The following is a 25076-nucleotide window of genomic DNA, read 5'->3' as shown; positions in this document are numbered from 1 at the left end:
CCTATGTCTTATCCCCCTTATTGGAAAAGGGAGGAGGAGGAGGAGGAGGAGGAGGAGGAGGAGGAGGAGGAGGAGGAGGAGAAGAAGAAGAAGAAGAAGAAGAAGAAGAAGAAGAAGAAGAAGAAGAAGAAGAAGAAGAAGAAGAAGAAGAAGAAGAAGAAGAAGAAGAAGAAGAAGAAGAAGAAGAAGAAGAAGAAGAAGAAGAAGAAGAAGAAGAAGAAGAAGAAGAAGAAGAAGAAATGTATTACAATTTATTGGGAAAAGTAATTTATCATGGAAGGCAGACACGGAAAGACAGAACTCCCTCCTTATTATTTCAGTTATGAACTGATATATTGATTTTGAAAAATTTGGTTCATCATCCTAATCTAAAATGGGATGCCATTTCTGTATTCCTATTCTATATATAAGCGAAATACCATTCAAGCATCATCATAAAATCTCCAGAACCATAAAGCCTACAAACTTGAAATTTGGCTTTTAGGTGCTCACTAAGAAAGAATTTTTTGAAATAACCATTAGAGCATTAGTATTTCATGTATTATTATTAACACGTTCTGATGCTAAGGAGTTCTACTCCCGCTCCCCACCTGAAAAGAAATCTGTTCCAAATGCAAAACACAAGCAGATGAGAGGAGTTTCAGTTTCAGTTTTAGTTTCACAGCACCAAACAGCTTTAGTACAAAACAGTTGAGCTAAGCCACACCCAGGCTCCTTGCTGTTTTCTTGCTCACACAGCAAATACTGTTTTGGTTTCCAAACAGCCCACAACTCTCTCACACACTAACAGGATGATAGTCAGATGAATACTGATGCATGCTGGTAGGCAGAGGCAGAATTCCCCCCACTTTTTTTTCCTCCCCAAAAACTAAGCCCAACCATATAGTTTCATAGCAAAGCACGGGTATCAAGCTAGTATATCAATAAAGTCTATATATATTTAAGGGATTAAATTTTTGTGAATTCCCATATGAACAGAATCCCATGAAAAAATATGTTTATCAATATGTTCATAACTTGTGAGAAATTAAATTAACAATATATGTTCAAGTATTTATGTATAATTTTGTACCTCTTTTACATTGTGAAAACAGAATGGACCTATGAATTTCATTGCTTTTGTAAATTGGAAAACTAACATGGATGAAAAAAAGACAGAACTGTTTATCTGAATATGAGGTATTTAGTGGGCAATGGTGAACTATTCAGGGAAAGCAACATTCGGAGGATCATGAAGCAATTTTATCTCATCTTATAAGGCTGTCCTGTATACAAATAGAATTCTAGCTTCCTAAGAGATTTGGCTTTAGAACAAATATGGCTGTACTTGTCAGTTCTTTCATTATGCAGCTATAAAAATTTAGAGAACATTATTACTTTATTTGCAGGGACAACCAAGAAGTCACTTGAATAGTGAGAAGAAGTAGAGGATACTATTTTTAACTTTAAGACTATACCCAATCTTAGCCAGAATAAACTGATGACAGTCAAGATGTTTTAAATTAAATTTATTTCAGTCAAGATGCTTCTGATATGGTGAAGACTGAAATATAGGTTATGTTAATTTATAACTTAATGCAACTTTTTTTTTTCTCATGGCAGCATCACGCATTCATTGTTTAGTGGATGTGGTCCCTGTAAAGAATGAAGAAGGAATTGTCATCATGTTTATTTTGAATTTTGAGGATCTGGCAGCTCTCATTGCCAAAAGTGCCCGACAGAGTCTACACCAGCGTCTCTCCCAAGGATGGCATACAGGTGAGCCAGTACCCTTTATCCTTAAACAAGCATATGTGGGACTTGGGGACCAGTGGGAAGCTGAAATGTACAGTATGTCAATGGAAATTTTAGATCTTCTCTGGAACTTGCAAGGCATGTGGTTCATAACATGGGATAGAGTTCTATCATTATGAAGTCCACTGTATTTTAAGAAAGCTGTAATTATATCAATAGTTGTGGAAGAACGTTTTGTCAGGAAATGCTGTTCCATATTCCATAATTAGAGACAATAAGAAGGAAGCCATGTAAGACATCTAGTATAACAATCCTTAAAAAAGAAGAAGTCAAAGGAGACAGGCCTATATAAAGAGAAAGAGAAAGAAAATAAGACTAAGTTCTTAACATGAATATAGTTTTAAATTTGCTTTGTGTGACTTCTACATATGTACAGCACTTTGGATCTGAACTAGAGAATGTGCTTCACAGACGTTATAGGAACACACTCTATTCCTGCCAGCATTATCTTAAGAAACTGCTTTTTTTCTTGGGTACATATAATAGCTGCACAGACCCAAGAAATGATGTCCAAGGTATGGACAAAAAGCTCATGACTCCTCTTACATGTCTTCTCTTCTTCAGATATGAAATAATCCTGATTTTGATATTGCTACTGCTTATCTTGAAAATATATCTTACAGAAACATACAATATTTACCCTTTAGAGTATGCTTTTCTCAGATACCCAGAGTATCTGGCAAAATGGAATTTTGCAGTGGATAGAAGTTTTTTTTTTACAAATAATTTTTATTTTATTCAAAAATTAAAATTAAAAAAAAGTCCAAAAATTTTTACAGAAGCAAACAAAAAAAATGAACAAGGAAAATATTAAAAAGTTTATTACAAATACAAACAAATATACGCACATTACCCTTCCTAGTTGAATAATGATAACTATATTATAACAATATTAGTTTCCCATCCCTTGCAAAACAGGCCCTCCAATTTTTTAAAAACTTCTAATTATGTTTACAAATTATTAACTGGTCATCTATCTACTATATTAATAGCCAAATAGTTAACAGGTAGAACAACCGTTTATTTATTTTATTTTATTTGGTTTGTCAATTGCTTACAAGATAATAGGTATAAGTAAAAACATAGTCATGAATACATGGATACATATAAGAAAAATAAGAGAAACAATAGGACAAGGATGGTAGGCACGTTGGTGTGCTTATGCACGCCCCCTGCACGCCCCCTACAGGGGTGAGGTCAATAGTAGAAAGTCTAAGGTTAAAGTTTTTGGGGTTTGGGGAAGAAACCACAGAGTCAGGTAGAGTATTCCAGACATTGACCACTCTGTTGCTGAAGTCGTATTTCCTGCAATCAAGTTTGGTGTGATTAACCTTGAATTTGTATCTATTGTTTGCTCTTGTATTGTTATGGTTGAAGCTGAAGTATTCATTGACTGGTAGGACATTGCAATGTATGATTTTATATACTATACTTAGATCAGTCCGAAGGCGGCGTAGTTCTAGGTTTTCTAGGTCTAGAATTTCAAAAGTAAACTATCAAAACCTGTGTTAACAAATTATTATTCAATTCATATTTATCAAGTGTTATCTATCCCAAGTCATCCCAACAGCTAACTCTGATTCGTCCTGAATTAAATATCCGCAATGCTTCTTAATACCATCTCTTACCAATTATTGTCTGGTTAAATAAAACAGAGTCTCAAAAATCAATCTATCTTCCCCAAAAAACCCAACTGAATTTTTTTTCGAGTCAAGTATGATAAATCCATTCCCCAATTTTCTTCAATCATCTTAGAGAAAACCATTTCAGTGAGTTTTCAGCTGTTGTAAAAGTGCGGGACCTGAACTTTGGGAAGGCATGCGTAATCCCTTCAGTCAGTTCTAAGTCTATAACATTCGTATCTCTTTCAGTCTGAATCTATCACTTTCAAATCAAATTTCTTTTGTGAATCTAATTTAAATCCAGTTACTTGCATTTGTACATTTTTTGAAATCATTATTATTTTGTCAAACTGTTTAAAAAGTTTCCAACTTGGGTTTGCATATTACCAAATGGTCTTTTTCTTTTTACTACAAGGCACTTTTCCTTGCCTGTAATCTGATGCATTTTTGCTTTGGTGTGACTTGGCAATGGACATAAAATTATTCAGAGACAGGGAGGATATTCCTCAGAATACAGAGGCAAGGAGAATATTTTTAGATATTTCCGTTTCAGCCCAGAATAAAAAAGATTTTTTTTAAAAAAAAATCTCCACTTTTTTTTCAAGTTAAATGTGTAAATCCCTATAGTGAAAACCCAATATAGGTGTAAATCAAATCCAAACATTTTCACTATTTCAAGACATGCCATGTTTTCCTTATGGGAAAAAAAGCTACTCAAAAAAGTCAAAGGAAAAGAACAAAAAAGAAATAAATAAAATACAGCAGGGCGTTAAAATAAATCAGCATTCAACCAGCTGGTCAACTTTTAGAAATAAGAAGCAAAGCAAAACAAAAGATTTAAAAGATTTAATTAATAACCAGGCATACTTATGAAAATGGTCTGCCAAAAGGAAAAAGATGGATGATCTGGTTTTCCACCACTCCCACTAGGAACTGTATAGGAACAATACCCCTCACTCCAGGTGGGTACACGATTTCCAGAAACCCTTTTGGGTTATTTCTAAGTACTCCCATCCAAATCCAAAATTAGAAAATCATCAGCAGAAGAGAAAAATCTCCTTATTGTACAATAACCATCTTGGGGAGGAATCCAGTGGATAAAAGATTCTTGGGAGGACAATTAAAACTATAAGAGTGGAACATCTTGTTAATTACACATAATCTATGAAGCTGGAATTGGAAATTCAAGTGTATGTAAAGATGCAAAAGGGATTGTAGAGAGCGAACTGCCAATTACATTATAGAATTTTTCATAGCATCTCCAGTAGCAGCTTTTCAAGCATGAATATGTCTCTCACTTATGTTATAAAGCAGAGGTGTCAAACTTTCCCCTTTGCTAAATCTGGTGGGGGTGAGGCTATCACGTGACGCATCTGGCCTGCGAGCCGTGAATTTGACGCCCCTGTTATAAAGTTACAAAAGGTCTTAGCTGAACATTAATTCACAAGATGTACACATTTTTTCAGTCAGTGAAGGTCACGTCTCCTTTAAGATACAGTCACCAGATGTTTGGAAAAAAAGAAGACATGTCCTCATGTCGTCTGTCAAAAAGGCTTAAAATCAAATATTGTCTCACTTTTTGTGGATTTGTTTTTCATTATTATTATTTTGGACTGTTTTCATATAAGTAACTGAAACTTTCATGTATTGTGACCTTGTAAATTGTTGGCTTGTTTCTTTTCCTGTTGACAGATTTGGCAGTTAAATAATTCACATTATTTAATTTATTTCCTGATTCTAGCAATTGGCTTCAATCCACCCCTTTCAAATCTATGATCACTATGGTCTGTAGATCTCATGACTCATCAAAAGCTTCCAAAATGAAATTTGAAAAGCACATTGTCGATAATTCTATATCAATAGCACATATTCTGAAAAAAAAATGTTATGTTGGAAAAATAGTGCAATAGAAAAACCAATCTTTTTGATGCTGGAAAAAGAAGTTTCATACATGCAGGTCTAAGTACTCCCCCCCCCCCCCAGTTTTTCACTGTTACTTTTGTTGCAGATGTAAAGAAAGTTAAACAATGTTTCATCCCATCCTTTCCCCCCATTTGCCCTTTTCATTTTTTTGTGTCCTCCTTTACCTGTTCAGATATCTGATAATCATATTTTAAGAGGACTACAAAGAGAAGCCTGCAGAAAAAGCAGCTGCTGAATTATCCTTAACAGATCTATATAGATGGGATCTAGGACAATTTGTTGTGCCCAACTTGCTACAACCAACTTGGTGCAGCAAACTCGCCACAGGACAACTTGCCATGGGACAAGAGTTACACTAATATTGAAGAAATGGGGGCCATAAGGAAAGGATGCAAAATGAGGGACAAAATGTCATGTGAATGACAAAAGTTAAAATATTTTTAATTATTTAAAATATTTTAAATTGTTGAATTATTCTGTGGCAAGTTATCCCTTGGCAACTTAGTTGTGGTGAGTTGTCCTATTCTGATATAAATCAACTTTTCCATCTTTCTATGGTGCCTTGCAGGCGTCAGCTCATTGCCCAGGCAGAGAAGACAGTAGGTTTCTCATGCTCTTGAGCCTTATTAAGAGGAAAGGACGGGGGCCTCAGAGACCACTCAAATAAGGATATAGTAGAGTAGAGTAATAGAGTAGAGTAGAGTAGAATAGAATAGAACAGAACAGAACAGAACAGAACAGAATAGAATAGAATAGAATAGAATAGAATAGAATAGAATAGAATAGAATAGAATAGAACAGAACAGAATCTAAGTAGTGGTTTCCTACCTTTCTGTCTACAAATGTCTCTGCCACAAAATTGAGCCCAGGGCTTAATAGATCTATATCGGGGTTTTTTTTTTAAAGAATATATAAATAGTTTGCAATTACTACTTCTTTTTTCATTAGGCAAAGTAATCCAGATGCTGCAATCTGTTAAAACACTTTGGCTCCTAGAATATTCAAAAGGGCTCAAGGAAGGTGCCCGCTTAAAGAAACAGTTAAAAAAAAAATTAAAGAAAGGAAAACAACATCAATGCCATATATAATTACATATATTATGTGAATATCAGTTGTGCTTCAGACAGGTTTCAGCAGAAGAGTCAAACTAAGAGAAAATTAACTCACAAAATGTTCAATGGTACATCATTTTATAAAAATTGTCTTTAAAGTTATTGTCATGCCCATGTCGGAATCTGATTCGGATGGGGAAGTTGAGCAGCTGACAGGGAGTGGGAGTGTGGCTCCATTGGCTGTGAAAGAAACTGGGGAAGGGCACAGACCGGCTGGGCAGAGCAGGGGAGAGGTAGACCAAGGAAGAGGGAATTCAGAGGATCAGGGCCACCCCCTCTTCATCCTAGGGCATGCAGGGAGGAACGGAGAAGGGAGCAACATGAGTTGTGTGGCTTATGGAGGGGGAAAGGAACCTGATTCCCTTCATTAGCGGCAGCTGGGAACACAGTGTTTAAAAAGGGAAGCTACACACAGCAAAGTTGTTGGAAGCAAATTGTGAGGTATTTGTTATTGTCAGCTTATACTTTGTTTTCGGACTGAATTTCCTCCACTTAAAGACTGTTCTTGGGAGAGTTTTTTCTCCAGCCGAAGGTAACCTGGAAATTGGGGGCAAAGTTGGAGGTATTAAAGGGACTCTACTTGCTTATTTGACTGTGTTGCCTTTGTGCCACGCCCCGGGTCATCACATTTATAATTTAATGTAAACTTTAAACCCTTCATCCTCATATTGTTCAAGCACTACATTATAGCAGGGGTGTCAAAGATTTCATTGAGGGCTACATCAGGATTGTATTTGACCTCAGAGGACCAGGGTTGGTATGGCCAGGGTAGGCGTGGCCAGTATGACATCACTTGTGTTAATGGGGCACCTGTGGCAGCCTGAGCGCTCTGCCAGTGAAAATGGGCTCCTGAGCTCCGTTTTCAGCCTACTGCAACCCTCTGCCAGCAAAAATGGAGCTCGGTAGGGGGCCACACACAGCCCTTGCAAGCTCCATTTTCAGTTGGGACTGCCTCCTGCAACCCTCTGGGAATGCAAATGGAGCACCATTTACTGATGAAAGGAAAGGTGACTCCTAGACTCCTCAAAATTTACAGAGGAGGAAAGGAATATTTGATAGCTAGCGGCCATGACTTTTAACTGTTTATTGCCCTATATTTACTAGAGGTGGAGATAAGGAAGGCATTGTATAAAAGAGGCTCTGGGAAGTCAAAATAAAAGACTAAAACCACAGAACAGACTTAAAGAATTTGGAAAATATCTTGGACTATCAGAGCATTGAGTAAATGCTAGAACTAGCTCATCGAAATAATTGACTTTGTTTTGAAAGAAGTGGTTTTTGATTGAAATTAATACCTGCTGGAAAAAAGGCAGCATGGAAACTTTAGAGGAGAGCACCATCTACTAATGATTGGAGAATAAACTATACTCCTATAATTTTGGACTCCTTTTGAGATTGAGACTTTATTGTTTATTCCACTTCTATCACTATTATTAGGACTGGAGTTGAAGGAACACTGTGGAAATTTTTAATGAGATAACTTTGTTGTTCCAAATTATTAAGGATTCAATTGATGGAATAGATGAGAAAATGGAAAACATTTTGCAAAGAACAATAAATAAAGGTCAAATTGCCCATGAACTGGTGGAAGCAACAGAAAGATTAGATGAAATGGACTACTTAAGCCAGAAAATTGAATATGAACAGGGAAAAATATGGATCAGAAAAATCAGCAAAAGTTCAACGAAGACGCAAGCAAAGGGAGGAGAAAGAACAGATGAATTGGCCACATCAACAAATAAATCGAGGGCTGGAGCAAAAAATAGGACTGACAAACCAGCTGATAAAGGAAGAAAGACTGAAGAAAATAAAACAGAGAAATCTACAATTAGAGAGACAAGAAGATACCTTTCATAAGGAGATTGGGACATGGGCAGACATCTGGGACAATTGGCCCAGTAGAATAAGATTCTACTGGGAGAAATATTTAGATTGAAAAAGAAAGATAGAGATGAAGATAGAGATAAAGATGAGGAGTGGGGGAGGCGAAATAAAAAATGGATAAGAATTGAAGCACTAAAGAGAATAAGAGATGATGGATAGAAAGAATTGCCCTTTAAATATTAAAGTAGCTTGATTATAAGCTGAAAGAGGCAGAAATAAAATTAGATAGGGGAAATATTAGAATATAATTTTGTATAGATTTTTTTTTAAAGGCTTCTTAGAATGACTCCCAGAGAAGTATCTTTGCAGAGAACCTTATTTTATATCTATTCCAAACCCTTAGGATGACATGCCTAACAAGTGATTATTGAAATCAACATTTATTTTGCTTGGCGTATTATTTGCATGCCAAGCAAATATTAATTTCATGGCCCTCCAAATCAAGTAACCTCTTATTCTGGAAAGTCGCCCAGTGTTTAAGCCAGACTAAATAGCAAGCATCAAAGTACAATTTCAAATCTGGGAAACCCAAATTCCCCATTTTTTCTCAGCATCTTGGAATAATTAACATCTAAATCTTGGTGTTTTTCCCTTGCCATATAAACTAAGAAACATCCATTTGCCACTGCTTAAATGGAGTGTCAGTTATAAGTATTGGAATAGGAAAAATCTACTGAGGACACTGTGATCTTTCTCAGTAGGAAAAGAGGACAGGACTTTCCATATAGTATTTAGCATTTTCCATATAGTATTTAGTAGAAGAGAGAATGGCAGTTAAGCATCTATTGTAATTCATGGTAATCTGCTGAAATGCCCTCTTTTGCAGGATTACTGAAGATACAGTGCCTGCTCCTGTAGGGCATACGTCACACGGACATGCCATCACCAGTTGTGTTCTAATTGCTGAGTGTTAGAGGTGCTTACTGCAGACTAATCCCCACACTCCAAGTTATCTCAGCACAGTTATAGAGTTCTTGTTTACATTGATTATTATCATAAGTAGCAGTGTTATGGCTGGTACAATCTAATATGACAGAGCAGTAGCAATCACACACAACTAGTAGTATCAATAACACTATATTGCTTTTAATTAGAGGAAAATGGACAAAACAGGAGATTTATATATAATCGATAACCAAATTCTTTTGTATTTATATGTATCAATTAATAGAATATGGTGTCATGGAAAGAGCTGAGCAGGGAATGAACCAGATCACGTCCATGAACATCTCTCCAACACTATTTTGCTATGATTCTCCCTCCAAAGTACAGAATTAAAATCTATATAGAACTTCTGTAACAGTATGTGAAAAAGACCTTGAGAAATAGGTGAAGAGATGCTGCCTAGAGCAGCAGTCTCCAAGTTTTGCTTGGTGGCCTGGCTTGGGGGGGAGTGGAATTGGGTTGTATGAGTGGCAGGCCAGCATGCGCATGCACATACAGCCTTTACACGAGTCGTGGGCCAGCATGCACATGCATGAGTGTCTATCGGCCTGCTGCTCACGCAAGTCTAGCTGCACATGTGTGCGCACACTCCAGCCAGCCATTCACACAGGCCATAGCCCAGAAGTGAGCTGCAGCCCAGGGATTGGGGATCCCTGGCCTAGGGAATAGTCAGATAAGAGACTTTGAAATCACAAATCTGCTGCTACTTCTTTTACAGACTGAAACATTAGGGATGGTCTTTCTGAGCCTCTTCCTTCACCCATTATGCAGCTGTAGGCTACGCCCTCTCTTATCTGATCATTCCTTAGATAGCAACTCTTTGCCCCATTTCTCAAGATCTTTTTCACATCCCATTGCAAACTGACAAACAGCAGCTGTTTTCTCCATAGAATAAACTAGCATCTTGGCCATGGTCATGTTATTTAATAAAAATTAATTAATTAAATTAATTATTTAATTAAGAAATGATACCAGGGGAAAAGAGGGAGAGAAGAGAAGAAAAGAAAAGAACAAAGGAATCCTGAACACAGTTCTTCAGTTTTCCTCCCATGAGAGACTGTCTGAGGAGTTTGTGCAAAGCAAGAACATAAATGATGATGTGCAGTGAGATTCTTCAAAGGTTCACTTGACAGTGAAGAATGTATGTAATAAATGTGCAAATGGAAATCATACTGCTGGTTAGAAATAGGAGTCGGTGATGGATTTATGAGGATTATAGAATTTTTCTGTGATTCCAGGACAGAATGATAGCTAAAGTCATAATCCTTGCAATCTATGACAAACGGCGGGTGTTATCCATAAAGCTCATGTGGCATTTTGCCCATCTTATCCATGCTGCAAGTACAAGTTAATTAATTTTAAAAATAACGATGCATTAGAAGAGAAAGCAATTGAAATTATAATAGAAGCAAGGGAAATATGAAGTTTCATTTTAACTCACCAACAAGTGAGGCTGCTGTTCTGAAGACAGTCTTCACTTAAAATATTCTGGATATCATCTTGCATACCATAGGTTTTAGATTTTGCAAGGTGAATTTCATTTTACAAAGCCATGACAAAGAACTTGCAATTGCAATGTTACTTTACATAATAGATTTGATGAGGTAAATATTCTTCTTCTGTCAAGATGTTAGATTTTATGACCTAGATTGATCAAATATTGCAAAAGTTATGGTTAGTGTTTATTAAGAACTGCACATATATAGATACAATATTTTCTGGTTTGTACTACCTCAGGAGTATATTTGTTTATTTGCATCCTGCCTTTATTATTTTTACAAATAACTCAAGGCAGCGAATATAACCAACACACCTTCCTCTTCCTATTTTCCCTACAACAACAAACCTGGGAGGTCCATTGGAGGGGAGGGAGGGAGGGAGGGAGGGAGGGGAGGGAGGGAGGGAGGGAGGGGAGAGAGAGAGAGAGAGAGAGAGAGAGAGAGAGAGAGAGAGAGAGAGAGAGAGACTAGCTCAAAATAACCCAGCTGACTTTCCTGTATATGTATACCAATAATACAAATGTGTACCTTGAACTATAGAGTCTATGATAATGCATTGCCAGAATAAAATATTTCCAATCTTAATAAAACATGGAATATGGGCAGCTTTTTAAGAACATTTGAGGAGAAAAAATATTTCTAGAATGTTTTCAAGGTTTGAATAAAAAAATAATTTATGAATTATGACTTCCAATGTGGAATAAAAAATAGATAGTCCCAATAAGAGAGTATGGATGGTTCTATCTGGAATTAAAACCAGTATTTTGAGAAAGACTTTTGAAATATCTCATTAATGGTAAACAGACTCCTAATGCTTAATCATCCATAATCACAAGGATGACTTACATTTAGAAAGCTTTTAAACAAATGAATAGACATACCAGTTCCAGAACCAAGCTGTTATTCAACAAAAAAGAGTGAAATTTTCAGCATCATAGTATATAGTTTTTGTATTGATATTTTCTAAGAATGTAATTAATCATTCAAAAAAAAAGTGTGGACAGAGAATAAGAAAGGCATTTTATGATTTGGTTAAATGCCTTTTTACTCCTGTAGTAAGTACAAACAATAAAGATGCTAAACAAAAGATTGCTATGAACAATAAGAATACTGTGGCAAGTCTATTACTAATGTACTATTTTTTATATCAGTTCAAGCTATAAAGTGCCAAAGTCAAAATAAATCTTCAGAATTATTACAACAGTGCTTCAATGGCTAGTGCTAATGCCAAATTAAGCATTGCCTCAATTCCTATTACTGGGAAATATTTGATTTGAAATATTTAAAAATCATTTTTATTACCTGAAAGAGTACATTGTGTTCCAGTCGGGTACATTGCAGATCAACTAAACTCTCAGGTTGCAGGATGGGAAAATATGAATTGAATTAGGCAGATTCCAGTCATTCAAAAAAAAGAACCCATAGTATTAAAAAAAAATAACAATATTTGGTTGCCACAAACAGATTCAAAGGAACATTCATGGATGTTATTAAATGTTTCCCATTTTTCTCCAAGATAATTTACTGCTATTCAAGATCTATGCCTCTCTTATTTTATTCTAATAAGCCAATCCATTCTGGGAGGTATATTAGGCTGTTATGGTAAGTGGACCAAGTTCTCATACTCAGCTTCATGACTGAGCAATAATCTGAAGCTTTAAGCTTTTTGAGTCCAAATATAGCAGTGTAGCTGGTACATTACATTGATGACTGATTATATAGTTTGGCTAGTTATTCTTCTTGTTTAAGAAGGTTGATGCAAATAACAATTTAAGTTTATACAAATAATACATCATTATTACTGTTCAATGCATCTAGGCACATCTTTTTCTGGAGAATTGCACTCCAATTGAATGTGGTTGTATATTTTGATGTTGTGCTCCCAAGAATACACAATCAAAAAACAGTCCATATCTCCAAGAGTTATGAAAATGCATAATAAATTCATCATGCCATCTTAATACATTATTATAGCCACGTATCATTTTGACATTATTGTGGCATTTTAGGAAATAGTTGGGAAAATTCAGTAGCAAAAGGCATTGAACAATAATTAGAATATATTGCTAAAGTGGACTGAATCTAAAGTAGATCAGTTGTACTGAAATTCCTTTGTAATTATTGTGAAATGTTAATCATAATTAATTTAAATCCCCCCTCTCCTTTAGCTCTCTACCTAACCTACAGAACAATTGCAGAAATCACTAAGTATGTTTTGAATATACCACAAAATGGAGTATTGTGAAGCAAATGTAATCCCCAACCATTGACAGAGAGTAATGCAGTGTTGGGCAGAAATTGCATCTGTCCTGCAGCATACCATTCAGTCTGAGCATAACAGTTGATTTCTTGGGATTGCAAAGGTCACTTCCTGCTAGGGGCTTGGACCAGTTCCGCCCTGGAGATAGTGTCCACCAGTCTCCCTTTTGAAGAAATTGGAGAATACAGAATTTGGGGCTGAGAGAAAATTAAGGGAAAGGAGCGGAATCTGGAGCAGATTGAGAGAAAGCATGTATAACAATGTCCCATGGGTCTGTTGCTAATTGTTATCTCTTCTCTGTATACAGGCTGGCAAAAGATGGTCAAGCAATCCCACGAAGTGTTGTTCCCAGATTTATACATTGATTTCTAACTGGAAGTCACAACAAAGCTAGTGATTTTGAAACAAGAAAGTTAACATACCATTTTAGACAAATAGGTCTTTTAAAAAAAATAACCATTAGAATGCTTTTGGACTGTTCTCACCACTGCCAAAATGGATTGGGTACTTAACTCTTGTTTCTGTAGTTGACACTGTCATTTCTTTCAGCCAGTGTGCAGCAAACATGGCTATTAAATGAAGTATGAATAGTCATCTACCTTAGCATTCTGGTTCCTTTAAATCAGAGGGAACAGAAACTACAAAAAACAACAAGAATAGCAATACCTTCTTCCTCCTAAATTACATATTTTAGTAATTCTGAAGTTTATTTTAAGTATCTTCAAATGGTTTTAGGCATATTAGATTCCTAGAACAAACTGTCCATCTTGCCTTATACATTCATAAATGGAAAGTTTCATAACATACAGTAGTGGCAAAGGGAGTTATGGGATAGTTCAAAAAGTGCATCTGGAGTGGAAAGGAGAGAGATGGGGAGTTTTTCCTGTAAATAGAAGAAACAAAAAGGTAATAAATAATGGATAATTAATACAGGATGAAAGGAACAAAGCAAATAACAATGGATCCAGCCAGGGAAATGAGGCAAAAAATCCGGAACACAATGCTAAAATCTCTAAGACACTGAAAGAGTAATAGCACGCAGAATCAGGTCATTATTTATTATTTGCTTTCTGAGCTGACCAGAGAGAGCTGAAATGAATCACAACAAGCCCACAACAAGACTAATGCAGTATTTAAAATACCCATTTGTCTGTGGAAAGCCTGGGCAATCATTGAACAGTTTCTTCATTTAGGAGAAAATGCCATTTATCCTGTAATAGCCTAGTAGGATGATAAAATTAAAGTGGTACTTCAACAGGGTTCAGAAGAAAAAAAAGAATTTTAGAATTATTTTAGTAGTTTGGCAAAAATGTTCAGATATTAATATTATAAATATTTCAAAACTATAGTACTAGCTGCGCATCTCATTTTCCCATTATAACAATTAAGCTAAGTGATTTTTAAGGCCAACTGAAATAATATTTGCAATGAACATTTCTCTGTGGATTCTGAATGAAAAATGTTGAATAAGTAAACAAACAAATAGGGATATTGTGAGTAATGCAACCTTCAGAGCTTGTTCTATCTATCATACTGTTTTTCAGTTTTCTTGAAAAGGGATTAATTATTTATTGCATAGCACATTCACATCATATTTTGATACAAAATACAAACGATAAAAATATAAAATATAATAAATGTATGTCTAGATTACAGATACAATTATTTGCTTCATTTGTCACAGCCAGGGAAAGAGAAACAAACCATATAGAAATATATGCTTAAATTCTCCAAACAATTTATATAGAGAGGCCTTTATCCCAAAATGCACCATCACTGAGAATCCAATCAATATATGAAACACTAACTGTATTGCTGAGATATTAATATGGCACTGTTTCTTCAGAAATAGTTGTTTCATCAGAAAATTATTAGTTAACTATGTGTGCATTTTCTAATAAAATAGGGAAGTGTCACTAGTAGAAGTAAACTTCGACTACTTAGGTTTAGTGATTTAATTAACTTGATGGATCCTCAAAAAGCTACTTGCAACCCAGTTTCCCAGTTAAGACCACTGCAGTGCTCCTGCAGTCATATGAACACAGATCTGCCCATCCTTATGACTGATTGCAAGCACCGCTCCTCACCTATCTCACGCCCATCCCACCCTGCTAGACCCCTGCAGGACTTATGCCCGCTTTCTACTCTGCTGGGTCCCACATCCTCTTCCCTAATCCCTGTTCACCAGTCTATCACTTACCTTTTATTGTAGTTCTCCTTCTGGAAGCAGCAGCGGCAATCTCAGCTTTCTTATACAGTGGAGACCACACAGCTCAATTCCTCTCCACTCCTCGGTCTCCCTGCAGGCCATCTGGCTCTATCCAAGAACCAAATAGCATTTCTGAGTGGCCCCAATTCATTGTAGCTGTTCCCAAATTGGTGCCTGCTTCCAGCATGGAGTCACCATGAGGAGAGAAGCATGCCCAAGGCCTGCAGGCACACTGAGGAGTGGAAAGCAGATCACAGGTTGCTTCAGGCAGTAGGGAAAGTTTGGGAGACCCAAAGCCAATCGTGTGTGAGCTGGGGAGGTGCTACCATGTGAGTTGGGCCTCTCAAGGTCTCCTCCACCTCTGAGGCACCCCATGTTTCAGTTAACAACTTGCATGGCCACTTAACAACCTCACATGGCATCTTGTTTAACAATCATCACAACTTGGAACCGTAATAGGTAGGCATTGTTATGGCTGTAAGTTAAGCACTACCTGTAGAATGTTTTCTCATTACTTTCATAATTATTTTTCATTCAGAATTCATTGGAATTTTGATTGACTGATTGATTACAATGCTGTCTTTATAAATACTTTGAATATAATTCTGTTAGAAAAAATGCAAATAATTTATTTCTTTTCTTACTATTTTATAAGATAATTTTGAATTGTATATATGTATTGGGTTTTAGTATCTATGACTTAATGCTTTTAGAAATTGCTATTATTGTTTTCATTAATTTTTAAAATTAATATCAATGATCATGTGGGCAATTATTTTAGAAACCTTGAGGAGTTCGTTTTGCTTTGATATTACATGCATATCTTCAAATTAATTAAATAAAATGGTTACAAATGGAGATATAAATAACATGTAAGCACAATATGGTTTATTGTAAGAGCTTTTTAATCATATTTCAAAGCATAAAAATTCCACAGAATGAAGAGATACTTCTTTATCACGCAAGGCTTTTACCAAATGAAAGGAAATCCCACCAATCTATCTGCTTAAAACTTTGATTTTATAGCCTTTAAATCATCTGTCCTATCCATTTTTCTGTTTAAAACCCCCCCAACAATGTTCAGTTGATCTGTATGGTTAAGTTTAGACATCTTCATTTGCTAAAAACCTAACTAGAAAAATATTTTGTTTCCCCCCAGAAAGTTCCCAAGCCAAACTCAACCAGAATTCCACATCAGATGCAAACCTCATGAAATATAGGACAATCAGCCAGATTCCACAGTTCACCCTCAACTTTGTGGAATTCAACCTCGAGAAGCATCGCTCAGGCTCTACCACAGAGATTGAGATAATCGCCCCGCACAAAGTAACAGAACGCACCCAGAATGTAACTGAAAAAGTCACTCAGGTATGTGGCTTCTGAGAGGTAGCATGAAGATGAATCACTAATAGGGTGGAGGAAGGCAAATTCAGCTGAAAGAAAATACACACATAAATAATCCAAACATAGATGTACAGCAGTACATTTTAAATTGCTTTGGATACAATACAAGTATGCCCCAGAAGCATTTTCCCCTTATGTATTCATGACATTGTTATTATCTCACTCCCATCCCAGATCAGATTTTTGTTATGGATATGATTTAGCACAGTTCTTAAGGATGATAATGTAGTTAGGCGTTACGTATGGGTGATGACCCAGGGTGGAATACAAAATAAACACAGTCACAAAAAACAGGTGAAGCCCCTTTTATTCCTTCACTTTGCTTTCAAGCTCCAAGTATCCTTGACTGGAGGCAAAAAAACTCCCGCACAAGCAGCTACAAGAAGGAGGAAATGCCGTTTAAATTATAAAGAGTAAAAAAACAACACAATCCAGGCAAGATAAGGGCTTAAAGACGTCCACAGATATCAGAACACACACTGGGAAGGATGCCAAACTCAGAGAGGAACAATAAACTAGAGATATTTCCATGTTTTGCTTCCAGCACTGGCTCATACGCATGTCTGTCCTCTTATCCAGTTGCCACAGCTGCAGCCCATGAAGAGGATCAAAGCCTTCTCCTCTCTCCTTCTCCTCTCTCCTGGACCATGTCTTTCCCTTATCCTCTCCTCCCTGCGTGCCCTAGGATGGAAAGGGGATGGCCCTGGATCCTCCTCTGACTGCCCAGCTGGCCTCTGCCCTTCCCCAGCCTCCTCCACAACCTCCAGAGCCATACTTCCACTCCCCGTCAGCTGTTCCTCCTCTCCCTCAGTCTCCCCCAGGAGCATGACAGTGTGTGTGTGTGTTTGTGTATGTATATATGGATAGATAGATAGATAGATAGATAGATAGATAGATAGATAGATAGATAGATAGATAGACAGACAAAGTGCAAAGAAAAAAATGTGAAAAACAAAAAAGAGGGATAACTAAAGGAATTAAATTATTTCCAATTGTCTTTTCAACAAATTCAAACCTACCATTTCCCCTCTCTCTTAACTATTCCAGAGATCTATTCAGTCCCTTTTGTAATCCTCATCTTTTTCAATAATTAAATCCATAAATCATCATTTCACTTTTTTTTCTTTTAGTAATAAGTCCATAAATGTTTTCAGAAAAGCACTTTAATGTTTTCTTCTTGACCAAACAGGATCAGTTTTGCCATTTTTACTAGTTATGACGTTTTCACAATTCATTCCTCTATGTGAGAATTTCTATAATCTTCCATTGCTGCAGAAAGGGTAATCTAAATTATAGATTTATGACCAATTGTGGACATTGGTTGGTTTTCTTTTGCTTCAACTTAACATGGAGCTTGTTCATAAAACAATTTGTCCTTTGTTGCACAATCACCTATGTCACATCTTTGCTGTTACAATTGAACTCTTCTATCTTACATTGAAGTTAGTCCTTGACTTACTAAGTAGTAGCAATTGTTACGCAAGGCACCCATGTTAATGATGTATTATGTAAAAAAGAATTTTCTTCAGTGAAATAATTTATACATTTTTTTATTATGAATTTACCAGAAACCAAAGGCAGAGATTCAGCTGGGTTGAATCTCTGCCTTTGGTTTCTGGTAAATTCATAATAAAAAAATGTATAAATTATTTCACTGTAATAACAAATATTGGATGTACTGCTTCACAAAAGACAGACTGATTCTGATCTAGCCTATATAGGGCTTTGGATCTAGGGTGAATGTTATATCTGTGATTAAAACTGAGGAAAGAGGCCTGAAGGATTCTCCAAAATTACTACTGTTTTACTAATATTCCTATCCTCCAAATCTCTATAATATGTTTCTAAGTAGAATTTAATGGGCATAAGTCATCAATATGGACTTGCTACTACATTTCACTAGAAACAGTCCCAGGATAATCCAATTGGGGGGAAAGATTCCCACTATGTGACCTTTGCTCTACTCTCTGCAGTTCCTTGACCTTTTGTGTTGAGATTGAGTGGTAATTCCATGACTTCATCTTCAGTGAGCAACAGTAGACATATCTGCTGTTTGCTGTTTTGCCCTACACCCTTTTCCTGCTCACAGGCAATCAATCTGATGGTGCTGGATCTGGCTACTTGTCATCTGTCAGCACTTCTGAGCTGGCTGTGGCACTGGCTACTTGTCATTGGTCCCTTCCTCGAACTCTGAATTCATTATGATATTATGCAAAGATTTAGAGGCAAAAAGAAGAGGACAACCAGTAGCAAGATGATGGGTACATTTAGCAGCCCCAAAGGACTAGGATGGGGAAAGGACTAGGATGGGGAAAGATAATCATGGAGAAAATATATTGATGTGATCACTGCAGGTTAATATAGGTTTGATGGAATTTCATCATCATCAATCTTCTTCTGCATTGGTGTTGATTTTAGTATCACAATATGCCATGATGCCATTTCTGAGGAAGTACAAAATAAATGTAAGGGGAAAACATTACAAAAGTTAACAGGAGCATTTCTGACTGACATCTGCCTCCCATATCTTTCTACACAGAATCATCTTTCCATAGCTAGTATGCTCCAGTGATAGTACTTGCACATCCATAAAAAAACCGGATTCCTCCTACAAGATAGTCAGCCACTTGTTTTGTAGCCGTTGTTTTAATACTACTACTTTCTCACTAAACCAGAGACTAATCGTTGTCACTTTTTGTAGTATTTGTTATGCCAGTTTGGTTTAAAAGCCTTATAACTGTCTCAGTAACATTGCTACATCCCCCTTTTGCCTTGAACTACCCTGAGTATTGGCCAGATAGAATCTACCAAGGGTAGATCACTTTCTTTTCTTCTGGATGAATAGCCTGCAAGCAGATCATTCTTTTGTATTCATATATTAATACCCTCACCCTTCTGCAAAGTACAGAGCAGATGACAGTATTGTCACTGACAAGCCTACTAAATAGTATGGCATTATAGTGCCATTTTTTTTTCAAATTGCTATCTCAAAACATTTGCTGAATCATATTATTTAGATTAGATAAATTCACAGAAGACATTTATCAGCGAATATTTGCCCCAGTTAAAAAAAAGCATGTGATCATAAAGATCTGTATTCCCTTCACCCTTTATTTCAGAGTTTAGGCATTTTCAATGTGCTTTGAGGCAAGAGATGTTATAAATCAACTAATAAAAATAAATGGGGAAAAATAAAGATATTTCACAAATTCACTAATCCTACACTTAAAAATAAAGGGGGCGGGGGAAGAAAGAGAAAAAGAGAGAGGGGGTAAAAGAGGCAGTATCAAATGTAGGGAGTTTGCATTCCCTTTTATTATTGTTCCAAATGCAGTATATTGGGAAAGAGAATTTTAGAAACATATGGTATTTCAGGTTAGACCTGTTTTTACACTGAAGATGCTTAAAACATGCTTTATTTTAAATAGTCAAATACTCTTGGGAAGGTTTTTAAGCTGTTTAGTTTTGAATAAACTTTCATGATTTCCTGTTCACTATCACAATTGAACTTGGCAATTTAGTATGGAATTAGAGGGGTTTTGTTGAGACCTCAAGATGCACTGAGTAGACATGGAGTTTTTAAGCCTATTTGTACAAAAAGAAATCCAGAAAAGTAATGTAGACCAACCTTTACAGTATTTGCTGTGCCCCTGAGGTGAACTGTATTCTTCTCCTGTGTCTTACAAAAGCAATGAAAAACATAAAACTTCTTTGCAAGCAATTTACTTGCAACAGTTGCAAAAAGGCTAGAGATTATCAATCACTGGTCCATCTATGCAACAATAAAGGAGAAGGAAATGACAAGGTTCCTTCACAGTGATTTTCACTGGAAATTGGGATAATCCTATTGATTTTGCTATACACAGAACTGGGATACCTGGTTTCAAAATTACCCAACTGGGATATTAATGAGATATTATGCATGTTTTTTCCATTTAGAGTAAATCCTCAGAGATTCTTCTTTTTAATGGAAATGAGATACAAACATGAGTTTCATCACTAGGTTCTGGAACGGCAGTTGTCCTCTCATCTTTAATAGAAGCAAAGCCTTTCTCCTGATATGTCCTGATATCTTATCTCTGCCAATTCTTGTGGGTGTGTTTTGCATCTATACCAGGGGCCCTCAAACTACAGCCCGCGGGTTGGAGACAGCCCGCCGAAGCCATTAATTCAGTTTGTGCAGGATCATGAGGCTGCCCTGCCCACATTGCTCTGCCCATCCACCGGCTCCCATCCTTTGGCTGAACGCAGGACTTACCTTCACTGGAAGGTAAGGCCAACTTTTTGGCCAGCAGAGTGCTTCTGGAGGTGGGGGAGGCCAAAAACAGGCCCTGTGGTAGCCTCCAGGGGTCTTTGCACGGCCAGCTAAGTGCTGCAGGAGGAATGGATTGGAGGAGGAACGCCTCCTGCTCAGCCACCCGCCAGCCAGACTAGTCTTCAAGTTTCAAGTGACAAGAGATGTCTTACTTTTGGGTAGACCACAGGATTCTCCGCCTCCCCATCGGCCAGGTGGTCTTTGATGTGTGCCACTCATCAGCCTCCTGGATGTCAGATTTCCACCACCCATCACCAGTTCCATGGTTCCTTCCCTCCCCCCCAGGAGACAGAGAGAGAGAAAGAGGGAGAGGGAGAGGGAGGGAGTGAGAGAGAGAGGAAGAGAGCGAGTCAAGAGACACACACATTCAAAGAGAGGGTGGGGGGAGAGAGAGAGAGAGAGAGAGAGAGACTTGTTGATTGTAAGCTCCTTGGGGCTGAGAAAAATTGCTGCAAAACTGAGTTTTCTGAAGTGGACCTAAACAATTTAAAAACTGATCTAGTAAAAAGAAAAGTCAACTAAAAGAGCAACATGCAAACAAAAGCAAATAAAACACCCCCAGGAGCAAAACAAAGTAAAGTTTAATTTGTGTGTATTGTTTAATGGACTACTAAATTGGCCACGTCCACCCAGTCACATGACCACCTAGCTACACACACCCAGCCAGTCCAGCCCCCCCAACAGTCTGAGGGACCATGAATTCCCCCCATTTAAAAAGTTTGAGGACCCCTGATCTATATATCCATTAAGAATAAGTAGATTTCCTGAATACAGTTGGTGGGTATTGGCTGTTTGCCACTTACAAAATTAATCTTTCTGAAAACTGCTTATAGTTTAAAACATGATAAGTATTCATTATATTTTGTATGAGGGTGTGTATATATCAAACATTCCGCACATGAATGAATGAAGAGGAAGGAAGGAAGGAAGGAAGGAAGGAAGGAAGGAAGGAAGGAAGGAAGGAAGGAAGGAAGGAAGGAAGGAAGGAAGGAAGGAAGGAAGGAAGGAAGGAAGGAAGGATCTTTTCATATTATCTCCAATTTGATAAATCTCTTTGCTCACCCCAACCTTGTCAAAAAGAAGCAAGACTTCACTTTCAGAGTTGCTTTTGCCTTCCTAAGCAAGAGATATAATTGTGCATTCTATTAGCATCAAATGAAACACAGAAGTGGACTATTCTTATCTTCTTGAATATTTTACATATCTTTCCTCTACTTTCCACATATTTCCTAATATATCTTATGTTAAATTAACAACAATGACTGGGCTGATTGGGAATGATGAGAGTTGATATAAAATATTTGGAAAGGCTTCAGATTTGGTGATAATGATGAACTGAGAAAAATGATGGCAATTTGCAAAATAATATTAGTTTGGAATTTTGGTATGTTTCTTCTTTATCAGGAAAATGGGTGGCTTTCTCTCCATCAAAAGAGAGTAAGCAAGAAGATCAAAGAATGTTCACCCTACAAAGTTAAGAGGGGTGATAAATGAAGTGATAAACTAAACATAACCATTGCAAAAAATTCTCTAATATCCCTTTTTATCATTTCACTAAATGTAGTTAATAAGATTCTTTGAAGAAGATATATTTGTCTCAATTACAAGCAGGTTCTAGAGGATGGGTACATGTACATTGGTACATTCATTGGTACTACCATCTTAGTATCTCACACAGCAGTTTTTATCCTCTCTATCCAAAATGTGGATTTTGCTGTCTTCAAAAGAGTGACTTTTCTCTTTCAAATGCAGAGGAGTCACTGAATCTTATCCAACTGGGTTGGTTGCTCTCCTCTGTTATGTCATGCACTTGTTAAGTGGTTGTTTTGTTTCACCAATGTACAGATCAGCACATGTCTCACTGTATTGTATTTCATATATCACATCACACTCCATTTATGTCTGGGTGTTTTATTCTTTGGGCAAACAAGCTTCTAGCGTATTCTTGGGTTTAAAATGTACATGTAGGTTGCATTGGTTAAAATTCTCCTGAGCTTTTAAGATATTCCTTCAATGTATGGAATGACAATGTTGCTAAGTTTGTTGTTCTATTCTTTGTCTGTAATGGAGGAGCTCCTGCTGGATCTTTTTCTGGATTTGATGAAGGCACAGTTAGGATAACCACAAGTTCTGAGTAATTCCTTGATGTGTTTTAATTCTTGTTATTTTGTACTGATAGGCAAACTTTTGTACTTTTTTACTGATAGGCAAACTTTCAGTACTGCTGGTGGTGTGGGGTTCTGATCACTCTCATTTTGTGATCCCGAGGGTGGTGAAAATCAAAATGTAAACCTATCCTTACATCCAGTCTCAACTGTCAGTACCTATCCTTCCATTCCCCCTCCCCCATCACAACTAATGAAGCTTCTTGGATAAGAAGCAAAATGTTTTGTTGTTCCTCAAAAAGAAAAAAAATCAGTCCAGTCGCTTTTTGAAAAAGCAGCTTTGAGACTTTAATCTGGATGGCTGAGAATCTCCACAGACACACTTCCTCTAGAGATTTGTTCCATATTATTGGCAATATTGATTCCCTACGGACCCCACCCAATGTCTTTTCTTCTGTTTGTTCATGTGGGAGTCTGATTAAGATGTTCTGGGGTTCCATTTCAGCTACCTCTTTTCTTATCTAAAATAATTATTATTTCATTTCATATTTTTAAATTAATGTTCTGCCCCGCAGAAACATATTTTAAGAATTAAATAATATAATACTGCAATACAATCTCCAAACCAATAAATAATCTTTTTATGAATCTCAGGTTCTTTCTTACTATTAAAATGACATGCAGATATTTTTCTATTATTTTCTATTCTTCCTTAATCTGAAACAAAGCATATGAATTGTATCTTTATGCAAATATATTATTTTTGAATAGACCATTATAGCTGTTTTATTTCAATGTCCCATATACATGTAGTCCTGGATATAGTAGTTCTGAAACTGCATGTTGTTGTTTTTTCTCTGATAGGTTCTATCACTGGGAGCAGATGTTCTCCCAGAGTACAAGTTGCAGGCTCCACGCATCCACCGATGGACCATTCTGCACTATAGCCCCTTCAAAGCAGTATGGGACTGGCTTATCCTACTGCTGGTCATCTACACAGCTGTCTTCACTCCCTACTCAGCTGCTTTCTTGCTCAATGAAGACCAGGAGGAGAAGCAGACAGACTGCAGCTATACATGTGACCCCCTCTATATAATTGACCTCATTGTGGACATCATGTTTATAATTGACATTGTCATTAACTTCCGCACTACTTATGTCAACATGAATGATGAAGTAGTCAGCCACCCAGGAAAGATTGCTATCCATTATTTCAAAGGCTGGTTTCTCATTGACATGGTTGCTGCCATCCCCTTTGATTTACTCATCTTCCGCTCTGGATCTGATGAGGTGAGATATACATTATCTTACATACTGAAGATATATTTGACAGCATGTGATATATGTCAATTGTCAGGTGAACATACCAGATATGTCATAGATTTTTAGAAGGTTGAAGAAAACTTTCAGAGGAGGATATGCCAGGAATCATTTTGCTTATAGAACCTTATACTATCAACACTTCTTTAAATTTCAGCTTGTACCACAGATGTGTTAATCATGTATTTTTTCTAAGTGGTGCTAATCAGGCTATGTGAGATGTTCTGAGCTTCTCAAACACCAGTTATTGCTATAATGCCAAATACAGAACTGATAATGCATCAATACCTAGATGACTCTGGATAAGATGAACAAGGTTTGTAGGCATTGTTGGGATTTCTGGATATTTTAAATCAGGGCTGTCAAACTTGCATCATCATGTGACTTATTGCAACTTTTTTCTTCTTTGCTAAACCGGGCGGGGCAGGGCCTGCACATGACATCCGCAGGCCATGAGTTTGACACCCCTGTTTTAAATAAATCTAGAAAGAAATTTACAGCTTATTTGGGGGCAGATATTTTTCTGGAGCTAAAAATCTTAGAAAATTCTGACCTTAAGGAATTGCTATTAGAGAATAATAGTAACATTTCATAAAATCACAAAGGTGTCATAAAATGCAAAAACGTAAATTATTCATAGAGAGATTATGCACTGTATTTTGTGACATTATGTTGAGAGTATCT

The 25076-nt window shown here is 36.8% G+C and overlaps 1 protein-coding gene across 3 annotated transcripts in view; it reads left to right on the top strand.

The window, feature by feature from the left end:
* Window positions 1-25076, top strand: part of KCNH6 (potassium voltage-gated channel subfamily H member 6) — a 116180-nt gene that overhangs the window by 61240 nt on the left and 29864 nt on the right. For all 3 annotated transcript variants that reach the window (XM_026679843.2, XM_087945779.1, XM_087945780.1), the window contains 3 exons: window positions 1603-1758; window positions 16408-16616; window positions 23937-24362. In XM_026679843.2, coding sequence (XP_026535628.1) covers window positions 1603-1758; window positions 16408-16616; window positions 23937-24362 — 791 coding nt within the window. The remainder of the gene's footprint in view (window positions 1-1602; window positions 1759-16407; window positions 16617-23936; window positions 24363-25076) is intronic.

The sequence above is a fragment of the Notechis scutatus genome, chromosome Z, assembly GCF_049901735.1.
Source record: "Notechis scutatus isolate UNSWTSFEM ecotype Mainland chromosome Z, rNotScu1.2, whole genome shotgun sequence".
NCBI classification, from domain to species: domain Eukaryota; kingdom Metazoa; phylum Chordata; class Lepidosauria; order Squamata; family Elapidae; genus Notechis; species Notechis scutatus.
This window is presented reverse-complemented; position numbering and strand designations above follow the sequence as displayed.